Below are 12890 nucleotides of genomic sequence, written 5' to 3' on the forward strand. Positions count from 1 at the left end.
ACACCAAAACACTAACATGTAGAATCGTAATGAGATGGTCTTCCGTGAAAAAGCTTGCATGGCTCACACTTACAGATATTATATTGGCCATAGTATGGAATAAATTATTACATTTATTTATTTAGCAGATGCTTTTCTCCAAAGCGACTTACAATGGATACTATGTAGTGTTATCATCCCACACACCTTATTCACCAAGGTGACTTACACTGATAGATACACTACTTACACTGGGTCACTCATCCATACATCAGCAGAACACACGCTCTCTGTCATTCACACACTATGGGGGAACCTGAACAGCATGTCTTTGGAATGTAGGAGGAAACCAGAGCACCTGCAGGAAACCCACACAGACAGGGAGAGAACATGCAAACTCCACACAGACTGAGCAGGGATTGAACTCATGTCCTTATACACCACCCAGACGCTGTGAGACAGCAGCGCTACTCGGTGTGCCACTGTATTATATACGTATTTTTCTACTATATTGTCAATGACAGTTTCAGTGTTGGCTGATTAGGTGCACACATTAAATGTGCATAATGTTTCCACAGACAATTTTTTAAAAGGCAAAAAACCATGATGGCAAGATAGTACTGAATGTCAGATAACTGCATATAGAGTGTAAACAAGGCAAAAGTACAGCATAGACTGGGGACCGTATCCATGCAAAGAAGACAGTTGATCTCTTGTAAGCTCAAACATCCAGCCCCATTTTTTTTGCTCAGGGTGACTTATGCCACTTTGTGAGTCTCTCTGAGCTGCGCTGAGGTGCTTCCTTTCTTCCATGGTGATCGGTGAGACCACAAGTCTAGCTCATTACTGCAGACTGCAGCTGCAGACACTGAGACACTATTCTAGCATGTTGCTTCTCACCGTCCATCACACTCAGTCACATTCCTCCCTTCTGTAGTGAGCAACAAGGCTTGCAGACTTCTTCTTGCATGCTGATGCCAACTGGCAAAGAGAGGGAGAGAGGGTATAGATCAGGCAAAGTGGACAGCTAAGAGAAGGAAACATCTGCAAAGACAGAAGTATAGTGGTTTCTTTATTGGAGGCACGTGAGAAGGAATCAAACATTTTATTCCTTTATGACATGCTCTCCATCCAGGGCAGGACACTGCCCGTGACCATATGGCTCTATGGATATTCCCACACTTTCTGTGAGTAAATGGCCACATGGAACTTCATGGAACTTCCCACAGTGCCAGAACAGTGTTTTTTGTCTTGTGTCTCTCACAAGAACACCAACATACTGCTGTTATAAGTGACCAGTTAAACCTATGTGAATAGCCAGGAACTGAGGTGTGGTGGACAGAATGAACTCTCAGGTGTCCCCTTGAATAGCAGCTTTGCCCTCACTGTTACAGAAAGTATAATTCATTTTTTAGGGAAGATCATATTAGTTTATCCCTAATTGCATCTCTACTGCAAAGGCCAAGATTTAGTATCACATCTTTACCCGAGAACCAGAGTTCAAATCCATTTGCATGTGTGGCACTGTTTGTGTGACATCCATGCTGCTTATATTTGTACATTCATGGTGCTTCTCGCTTGTGACATTCTTTAAGACAGAGTTCCATGCATGGAGGCTGTTTGACACGTTCACGCACACACTGTGACATTAATACTGCCATGCCTTATTATGGCCTAATGTGCAGAAAGACATGATGTCAGTTGAAAGGTTGCTTTTATCATTACATTTACATTTATTCATTTAGCAGATACTTTTCTCCAAAACAACATACATCTCAGCGAAAATACAAATTTGTGCATTACATTAGGAGAAAGAGACATGGCTGCAGACGTGATTCTTAAGTAAACCTAGTTTGTTACCTTCCACTTGATGCACCGATGTTCATCGCTCGAGTAGATGCATGAAAGGCAGGATAGATGAATCCTGATAACCTTCCTACGAATTTCTACTTATTTATTTATTTATTTATTTATTTAAGGTACATAAACATTTATATGCAATGCCGGAGTAGCGGCTGTGTAAAGGCTTATCTGGGCATGATCATAAAGTTATGTTGCATGAACATTTACACCATACATGAGCTTGAGAGATCTTGGGCGAAGTGAGACTGGAAAAGGTGAGTTTTCAGACCCTTCTCAAATGTAGTCAGAGTTTCAGCAGTTCTGAGTGAGAGGGGGAGGTCATTCCACCACAGCGGAGTCAGAACCAAGAACCTCCGTGCTTTATTTTTCGTGCGCGGGAAGCACCAAGCGAGCAGAAGTAGATGAGTGAAGGGGTCTGGTTGGGGTGTAGCGATTGATCAAGTCTTGTGCATAGCATACACAAATGCTGTAACGTACTACATAATCTAACATGAAGAACACAGATTTAAATTTCACTGGAATATGTTGTGCATATTTGTAATTAGGGAACAAGTATTATAGGGCTTGGCCGCAATTAGCGTAACTGACAAGTATTTTGGTGTACTGATATGCATTAAAACACTCATTCATATGAAGTGGGACTTGATATGAAGAGAGGATATTATTTAATAATCCTCTGTTTAATAACATTTGTGTGTTTATATTTTGAATAGAAGACCAGTGAGTCCTTTAGCCATTGTCTTTTAGGTATCCCATGGTCCATTTGGCATATGGACCATGGGATATCTATTGCGAGTACTGTCAGAAAATGTTGCTCCAACTACAGCAATCATAAATTTGTGGATAAAACATGAAATTGCATCAGTTGTTATGAATATATTCCATTTCTAGAAGGATATGGAGGAGAGATGGAAACATTTGAAGCTGAGCCTTGGAAGTGGGCAGTTTCATTCAGGAAGCCATGTTTTATAAAGGAGCTTAAGAAGGTGTGTGCATTCCTTACAAAATTGAGAGGACCATGGACTGCATGAACCTCAGCTCTCAAACATTGGCGTTTGCCATTCAGAAAACCTGCGGTTGACGGGAAGAGAGCTGAGAATGGTCCGAAGAGGAAGCTGGCTGCTTTGGCGGTGTTAGCTTTGCTAGCGTCTAGCATTGTCGCCTAGACGGTCGGATCCTCGGTGCTGACTGTATGAAGCTTGTCAGCAATGTGAATACCACAGACAGCCATTCAGCTCAGCCACTTCCTTAGAAAAAAAACATCCTTTCACAAGATGTCGGAATCCAGTCATACGAACCAGGCGCAGCATACTTTACCGTTATGCATGATGTCATTTCAACCGAAGGCCGAAACTGCCAGTAATTCTGTATTGACTGACAGTCACTAGAATGTGGTGATTTAAATAATATGGTAAGACCACACTAGATTAATAAACACACACACACATTTTCAGAAGTGCTTGTCCCATACGGGGTCACGGAGCCTACCCGGTAACACAGGGCGTAAGGCCGGAGGGGACACACCCAGGACAGGACGCCAGTCCGTCGCAAGGCACCCCAAGCGGGACTTGAACCCCAGACCCACCGGAGAGCAGGACTGAGGTCCAACCCACTGCGCCACCACACCCCCTAGCAGATTAATAAACAATTATCTGAAATAATAAGTAAACAAGGAGTCTCTGGGCTTTGGTACGGTGTGAGGTGTGATCTCAGGGCAGGAAATGCAGCACAGGTAAAGAGTATCAGCTGGAGGGACTCAGGCAGATATAGACACTCTTTTGTGTTCATTCCTCTTCGCTTGCGTAATATTCAATTGTTTATTATATAGTACATACATTTTGTTGCTTTGTTGTCAGTGAGAGTTTCAGGGTCAGCTCATCAGGTGCATACGTCAAATGTGTATAATATTTCCATAGATAACCGTGGTTATTGGAGGAAATGTCAGGAGAACTGTGTCGTACACTAAGATGATTCTGGCTGTATTTCTAAAACATATCTGGTGTGAAAAGTTCAGGGATTGCAAAGAAAAAAAGACACCCTGTGAAATTTATCGAGACAGAGGTGGCTCTTGAACGTGTGCGAGCTCAGGGGTTTGGGAGTGGTCCCTTGAACTATGCCACCCTGTGAGCCACTGGGCTGCACTGAAATGCTTTCCTTCCTTCCCTCCTTCCTTGGCCAATAACGACACCATGGGTTGAGATCTCTGGACCTGCAGATACAGCACCTGAGCCTATGTCTCAGACTGACCAACTTCCTCTGTCTACATGCATAGCCGGGAGCACTGATCACCAAATGGTGGTTGAGAATACCGGTGTCTAGGTGGGGCTGCATGAAAGTATAGGTACCGATTCTGGAACCATGTAGGCTAGTCATTGTGACATTTCAAAATGATTAACTCCAATGTTTCACAACTTTTTCATTTTCTGAAGTGAAACTTGAACTGGGGAAACAGTGAAACAAAGTTGAGCAATCAGTTTTCCTTCTAGATTTTCTTAATATTTCCCAAAGGACAAAGGAAGCAGTCAGATAGCTTGTTTCAAGAAAGCGACGGAGGGAGAAACCATTTAAGGTATTTCAAAGTTATTTTGCATTGCTTCAATATTTACTGAAGCTTTTGCTATATATATACTGCATCACTTAACGTTCATGTCCTGAAATAGGTACTGCTTAACATACAGACATTTCCTGCTAGTTAACAGTATCGAAGAAAGGATTTGTTGCACCCATAGTGCATTTATCTGCTAATTGCATGGTTTCCAAATGAATCTTAACCTGTTCAGATCTTCACAGTTTCGAATGCAGGGCAATGCAAGTGAGATATTCAGTTGTGTGACATTCATGACCAATATATGCACATTTGATTGTATACTGACAAAAGTGCTATTGATAACCATAAAAGAGAAGTTTGGGGAATGATATTATTGTTATTAAAAAAGACACAGGGTATGCTTCAAAGTTCACATCTTCAAAGATGAAGTTTTTAGTACATTACCTTTTCCAAAGTATAACATGCTGGCAACAGGACAGAAGACCATAAGTAAGGGAACGGGTGCTTGGATGTTTCTTATTAAAATGAAAGACATGTTTTCTCTTACCAAATCACATTTAGCCTCTTTTTGTAAATTCTGTAATTTCTAAAGTTATTGAGATGAGGCCACGGAGATACAGTTGCCGATTCCACATAAATCTCTCTTTTTATGTTCATGATAAAGATTCTAAATGAATTGCAGGCTATCGCAAAATCAACGGAAAAACCATCACATCATTTTTTTGTCCCACTTAGTTTAATCTGATGTGCTTCCCAGATACGCACACTCACACAGACACTGAGCATGCCTATCATGAATGCCATGCTGGAAAACTGATTAAAGGGGAAAGCGCTTTTTTAAAAAGTCCCTTCTGTTATCTGCAGGTCAATATATCGAGTTCTAGATGTCTTTTTTCTGTTTTTTGTGTGTCTGCGTGCATGTGTGTGCCAGTGTATTCCTGCATAAGCCAGTCTTTGTGCAGCTCCTATTACTCATTTGAAGAGCTATGATATAAATTGAATTAGGGACCTTAATTGGTTAATTGGTGTGTCTCCTGCATTTACAGTCAAAAGAAATGTAGTCAAGTACAAACTTTGCAGAAATTAACAGCATTAGAGCGCACTGTGCATCCGTCTGCTTCGTACAGAAGAAAATATTCATTTAGTTTGAAAATGTTCCTTTTTCCTTTTTCATGTAATGAGTCCACTCTGAATACCACTGTTTGTGGTACATATGAGTAATAGCAGCAGATTGCATTTCCCACTAAGTTTAAATGCAGAGGTGTGAAGGCAGCAATGACTGCAATGAAGTTTAAGTGCACAACAATAATGTTCAAGCTCCTGCGAGAGAGCTGTTGTAGCTGTGTAGCGCTGTTAAATGGGGAATCACTGCACGTGTCTCAGATATAGTAAAACAGCTTATTAAAGAACTTATTCTGCACGCTGCTTCGGTTCATGAAGGGGAACTTGGCCAGAGGCTGAGTATCACAGCTCGCTCTTACCCTGGAAGAACTTGGTGTCCTGAAGGACGGACGTGATGGTGGGTGCTTTATACAGATGCCCTGGAGCATGGTGTTTGGGTGGGGGCTGCTGCCTTGGACAGTGTACAGACAACACTGAATGTCACTCTTTACTGTGTGAATGGGCTCTTTTCTCCCTATTTTAAACAAAATGAAAAAAAAGATAATACTTACTTTGTGCTTATACTTTGCAATTGTCCCTTTATAATTATAACTTAGTTTAGAAGCAGATTTTTAAATAAAATGGATAAAGATGTGGAATGTATGACCAGCAAGTTAAAGTGCTTTTAACTGGCTTTTGACTGATCTCTTTCAAAAATAACAACAAGTTTTTGAGTTAACACAACTGTCATGAAAGAGGTCAATGTATATGGTATTATATATAATATAATATATATGGTATTATACATAATATATATGCTAACGGCAATTAGTAAATTTGCCATCAATTTGTGATGTGTCCACAGATACTTCTTTGATCAGAAACTCAAAGTGAGAAGATGTGAAAATGATAAAATGGAACGTTAAAAAAGAGAAAGTGTTTTTTTTTCTATATATAGTTTGAACATTTTTGAGGGGCTAAAATTAGATTAGAGCAGAGTTCATGTCAGTTAGTCTTTGGCGATAGACACAAGACAATCAGCTACAGAGGACAGCGGTATAAATGGCACTGAAGATATTTAAAGACCGTTGAGAACAAGGAGCGATTGTGTTGCCCTCCTCGAGGAAGAGGCATCAAGAATACGAATTTCTGATAGGCTGTCCCCTGTGAACAGAAGAAGGCGTTCCCGCTGAATACAGGACACAGGCCACGTGCAGATATCCCGTAGTAGTCAAACCACAGTGGCCTGATGAGTTTCTGTTTGGGGTTATTGTCTTTTTGTACCATAAAAAAATTAGTTCCACTAATTTGGCTGTTTAGCAGGCCCGCTCAGCTTATAAGTGTCAGGAAGGGTTCCTCACGGGCAGTCGCTAAGGCTCCTCTAAAGAAGAGAGCTGTGCGGTGCTTCCCACTGGACCTGTTCCTACTGGAAGGCTGGCCTGGAAGGGTTCTGCTCGGAGAATGCCACACTTAGCTGACTGTAGCTACTACAAGATGCGAGACGGAAGCCGAGTACTGAACGTAAGGACGTGTTGACACGAGACAGATTTCAATCATTTTCTGGGTTTGTTGGGAATTTTTGCTTATTTTTATGTGCCACGTTTCTTTATGTTTATATTTTTATATAGCAAAGAGAACACAGACTTTTCTTTTTACTGTGCACTGCTTGCCATTGTGCTTGTCATGAGTAGTTTGTACGTGGTGTTACAATCGGGACTATTTTGTACAGATTTTGTGGGAACATTTAAGTCATTTTTTTTGGCAAAATTGTTGCAACATCCAAATACCTGCTAAAATGTAAAAATTAAACTAAATTGAACTTTTTACATATTCTCATATTTTCATATTCCATACATACTTTATTTGCAATGTATTTTGCCATTTTTCTAATTTCTATCTTGTATTTCAGGGCAACTTTAGGCTTTATGAGTGCTAAGACTTCTTATTTATTCTAACTGCAAGGTAGGGTTTAGAACATGATGCTGCATTGTAACGTTACAAATGAACAAACTCGTGTCACAGGTCCAGACTCACCTGGAAAATCCGAAGTACAGTCTCCACCCAACTCAGGTGCAGCAGGTGAAGCAATACCTGACCCTGGGCTCCAAGCTCGCTGCGCACGGCCCCCCTGGGCCCATCCCGCACCCGCACCCGCACCCAGGGCAACACGTCGGCTCTGTGGCCGTGATGCGGAATGGGCACCTGGGTGCAGCCAGCGACGGCAGCACCCCCGGAAGCCCCGTCACACTAATGAGCCTCACTGGGGGCCACGACGGCGAGGTGAGTGTGGAGCCACTTTTCTTTAATCCTCACACTCCTGCTGGCACACCTTCCACCTCTCCTTCTCCTAAACAGCTTGAAACTCTCAAGCCTAAAAAAAACAAGAATCTAGATTGGTGGCATGGACTGGCATGGAAATAAAGATGTTTTTTTTCTCACTTCATGCCCAGTTGCACTGTCTGTTGTGCAGCAACTGGCCATAAGCACGATGTACAGATCAGTGTTTTCAGATACCAGTCACTGTACACACATTGACTGTCATTATTTTTCTTCTAGTTCCCAATGGATGAAGTTATTGACGACTTAATTAGCCTTGAATCCAGCTTCACTGATGAAGGCTTGGGGCGTATGGATCCTCATGCCATGCAGAACAATGTAAGTATGGAGACCAGCAGCTTCCCCTCATCCAGTGGACACACATGCCTTTCACACTCATAGTAGACCAACAGTAGCTGCCTTGATGGACAGAGAGGTTTCCAGCTGGACAGTAAATAATACATTTGCTCGCAAAACAGCAGGGACTCCGAAAGCCGGAGTGGGACTGAAACACTTTACTGTCTTTGTTATTTCAGCAGTGCCAAAAAAACATTCAGATGAGCAGTTATAAAGACCACCTGCTTGTGATCTGTCAGAAACATAGAGAATTTTATTATGTAATTTCTTGTATATTGGAAAAAACTAATGAAATGCAAATTTATTTTCATGGTATGGCAAGTGTCAAAGTGAAAGCATTATAACAAGTTGCATAGTCAGAGGCGCATATCTTGCATGCTAGGGTTTATAAAGGTCAGAAGGAAGTCCAAGGAGTTCAAGATTTCATTTGCACGCTATCATAACCTATTCAAAATCACCATTTAAGCTGGGAAATATGCGGACATAAAAATCATGCCCGCACCACCTAACCTGATTTTATTTGCTTCATTTTGTCAGACGGGATTCAGATAAATAATCACTTTGTTTTCTAGACGACTAAGCTGGGTTGTGGAAAACTCCACAAAGCCACAGTTCCAGCACCTCTGAAAACCAGCTCTCACTGCCTCTTTGCCCTACTTGTCCCTGTCCCCCTGTTTCCTCTCCCTTTTGTTCCTTCCTTCCTTTCGTCAAGGTGTCCCTCAGCGGCAGCATGTTGGAAGCTTTTGGCGCAGAGCAAGGTATGACTGCCCCTAGTGGCGGAATGACACCTGCACCATGCGCCACAAAGCTCACTGTAAAAAGTGAAGTCACAGGTACGAAACACAGCACACAGGCCATGCCAGCAGGGCGGCGCTCTGACTACACAGTGTGCCACACGACAATAACGGAAAAAAAAAAATCATTCTAAAAACATAGAAAATGTGCATTGTGGTAAAGCACCTGCATCTTAATCTGGGCTTTTTGTTGAAAATCCCGTAAGATTTTGCATAACAGCACGTGGGATAGTGATTAATTGTAAGGATACCGGAGTCATCTAAACTAATTCCAAGGTTTACTTTTTGAAAGACACACAACAACAGTACATGACATATTACGTGTTCAAGTCTGAGAACATTTACAAAGTGTGGATTGCATTTAAAGTGTAAAAGGCTGTCTGTGCTGGCCAGCAGCTCCCTAAAACCCTTCCAGGCCTCCCTTATTAAAACCACTGATGCAGTGGCCGATTATATGAGGAAACTGTGAGTAAGAAGAATGGAAAAAAAAACATAAAAAAAGGACGTAATGCCATATGCAAACCTGAAACTTGCAGACACATCACTAAGCCATCACTATTACTGGAAAATAAAGATATTTATTCAGAACAAAATATTTCTCAGTGATACTTGAAGCATTGTGAAAGTAAAAAAGGACCCAAAGATACCTGTACCTTTCAACTCCGTTCAGCTTAAATGCAGTGTTTGGGTTCTAACCGTTTTATATTCATACCTTTTAGTACGATGTGTGGAATGTTGGTAGGGTGCACACAGAGCATGCTCTGTGTGTTTTTATGAATGTCACGCATCAAGGAAACCCAATTGACATTGAAAATGTGAAGGATGCCCCCAGTATCCTCTCGCTGCAGTGCAGGCTGTAAGTGAATTACTATTTTTTCCATATAAGTGTGCAGCCTGGACAATGGGTCGTTACACGAGGTCTAAGCAACCTTATTAAATCAGCTGAATTAATTGAGAAATTCAATCAAGGGTCTCAATGATTTAATTGGGAAGAATGTGAATTTGAATACTGCAGATTTTTTTCCCCCTCCTCTTGATGCATCAGCAGTTTTGGTGGCTGACTTAATTGCAGGAGAGAAAGGGTTTGCCACCAGTGGAGGCCAGTAGCTTAGACGAAGAGAACAGACAGCTGAGACCATGAGCCAGTGGTGGAGAACAGATCAAAATGTCAAGGCATCAGGTCGACGGATCAATAGCTAATCTTTAGGACAGTTTTTCTTGTGACTGCCAATGTTTTATGAGGCAATCCTTCCCACAAAAATAATTAACACTTTCTGTGTAAATGGTGGTGTGAACTCCAGTATTCATGTCCACGTCTGTTTTTCTCTCTGTTTTTTCCACAGAACATGACACAAGAGTTTTGGCCAAAGAACGTCAGAAAAAAGACAATCACAACTTAAGTAAGAACTCATCTGGCAGTTGGGCTGATTAACAAAGGGGTCTAGAGCCATGGCTCTGATGTTTCCTTATGTTTCCATAAGGGACATTAACTGTGAGGAGAACATCAGCCCAGATGTGTAGTTTGACTGATTAATCAAAAGTCTCATGGCAGACAACAGAGTGAAAGAAGAAGTGTGCAGAATGTTGTCATTTTAAGTCCTTGGAAGACTGTTTGTACCCTTCAAAGGGTACTTAGCTTAACTTTAAGTAGACTGCAATGGGCTGATGGGCCCATACAGGGTGTATTCTGCCTCACACCCTTTAATTCTGGGATAGAATCCAGACCACTGTGATTTTAAATGAGCTAGAGGTTACTGCCAATGAATGAGTACGTAAATTAACGATTAAGTAGGGTTGTGATGAGCTGTAGATGCTAGTAAGGTCTCCCCTTTTTTGTCTTCTTCCCTCTGTAGTTGAAAGGAGGAGGAGGTACAACATCAACTACAGAATCAAGGAGCTCGGGACACTTATACCAAAATCCAATGACCCGTAAGTCTGCTGCCGGTATTTCTTTTTAAAATCGCTATTCAGGGTCAGCACAAGATTACACATGCCATCATATATATATATATATATATATATATATATATATATATATATATATACTGTATGTAGGAATGGGGCCCACTGAGCGTACAGGAGTGGGTTCTGTGAGTTTTCTGCCGTACTGTGAAGTCACTGTCCTCTTCTGTCTTGCAGGGATATGCGCTGGAACAAGGGCACCATCCTCAAGGCATCTGTGGAGTACATCAAGTGGCTGCAGAAGGAGCAGCAACATGCTCGTGAGCTGGAGGGCCGCCATAGGAAGTTGGAACAGGCCAATCGCAGGCTGCTGCTCCGCATCCAGGTATGTGGATGCTCCAGGAGCACAATGTGTGATACACAGGGGATCCAGGGACTGGAACTGCTGGGATGTTGTGCAGACCCCTGACCCTTGTTCTCATTGATTGATGCAGGAGCTGGAGATCCAGGCCCGTGCTCATGGCCTTCCCAATGTGACCCCTTCTCAGGGTCCAACAGAAGCGTCTTCGCACCTTATGAAGCAGCAGCAACAGCAGCAGCAGCAGCCAACGGAGCCACTGTACCAGGAGGACCCGGGTGGGGATTATGCAGCGCAGGCAGTTGCACCAACGATGGCCCCCGCAGAGCACGCCGATGGCCCCGCAACCTTCTCAGACCCGCTCTCTCACTTTACGGACTTCTTTAGTGCTACGCTCAAGGACGAGCACCGTTTGGACCACATTCTGATGAACGGTTCACTGTCACCCTTTGGAGGTGATCCACTCCTCTCTGCGACCTCGCCCGATGCCTCCAAGGGGAGCAGCCGCAGAAGCAGCCTCAGTACAGATGATGGAGGTGACCTATGACCTATGAACCCCATTCTCATGTGTCACCTCACCACTGCCACCTTTTGGTCCCCCCCTCAATGCAGCTCTTCCCAGTTTCGCTGAGAAAGGCTTCCAGAGCCAGAAGAGGCTGTTTGGCAACATGATGGACATTGACAGACACAAAGCCAAGGACCAAAGTAAAAGGGAGACAGATGGACTGCAAATGCTGCCAGTACTGACCTACAGCTCACACTATTTACTGTCAGTACCTAGACTTAATCTGCAAATACAGATCCTTGGGCTAAGGAGCAACAGTCCACCCTGTTTCACAGGGCAGTGCCATCCTTCAAAAGGCCAAAGCTGATGTTCACACCTCTTATTGTCTACAGTTCTGTATTTCTAACAACAGCCTTCTATGTTGCTTGTAATTATAATTTTTTTTTTTAATTTAAATGTGTTTTTTAACTATTTATATTTAACTCTCATCCATTTTTTGTACGCATCGATCTCTCATGACATCTAACCTGTAAAAAGAATTTTTATGTATCTGGGAATGGGGAAAAAAAACCACAATAAACCCAATTTCCATTTATCATGTGTAAGTATCAGTTTTCTACCATTTAACCTGTTTTACAAATCTGGAATTATGAGATTTTTCTGAGAATTCTGAGAAGCATTTAAAAAGTACTTCTTCCAAAAAACGCTATCATCCAGACTTTTTGTTTCATCTAAAAAATACACAGACATTGTAGTAAACAGGTCAGTGATCACAAAACAAATCAGCCCTTGAGCAACATGTTGGTTAGACCAAGGGCGACAAGTTGACACTCTTTTGAAGTTCACTGCCTATAATAACAACATATTGGGACAGCTGGTAGTGTACTGGTTAGCGTTACTGCCTTTGGATCCAAAGGTCACAGGCTCAATCCTCACCTCTGTTTGTAGTACTCTTGAGCAAGGTATACACACACACACTTTCTGAACCGCTTGTGCCATACGGGGTCGTGGTGAGCCGGAGCCTAACCCGGCAACACAGGGCGTAAGGCTGGAGGGGGAGGGGACACACCCAGGATGGGACGCTAATCTGTTGCAAAGCACCCCAAGTGGGATTCAAACCCCAGACCCACCGGAGAGCAGGACCTGGTCCAACCCACTGCACCACCT

At 42.6% G+C, this 12890-nt stretch overlaps 1 protein-coding gene across 2 annotated transcripts; it reads left to right on the plus strand.

The window, feature by feature from the left end:
- Positions 1-6800: 6800 nt before the first annotated feature.
- On the plus strand, positions 6801-12204 carry tfec (transcription factor EC). Of its 2 annotated transcripts, none has more exons than XM_018747206.2 (8): positions 6801-7012; positions 7514-7771; positions 8048-8146; positions 8877-8997; positions 10302-10358; positions 10812-10887; positions 11098-11245; positions 11355-12204. In XM_018747206.2, exons 1-8 carry the CDS (start codon positions 6953-6955, stop codon positions 11763-11765), a joined length of 1230 nt encoding a protein of 409 aa, XP_018602722.1. In that variant the 5' UTR covers positions 6801-6952; the 3' UTR covers positions 11766-12204. The 2 variants fall into 2 exon arrangements, with proteins under 2 accessions (XP_018602722.1, XP_018602723.1); XM_018747207.2 differs by having other exon boundaries at positions 8877-8922.
- The last annotated feature ends 686 nt before the right edge of the window (positions 12205-12890 follow it).

This window comes from Scleropages formosus, chromosome 2 (genome assembly GCF_900964775.1).
Source record: "Scleropages formosus chromosome 2, fSclFor1.1, whole genome shotgun sequence".
NCBI lineage: Eukaryota > Metazoa > Chordata > Actinopteri > Osteoglossiformes > Osteoglossidae > Scleropages > Scleropages formosus.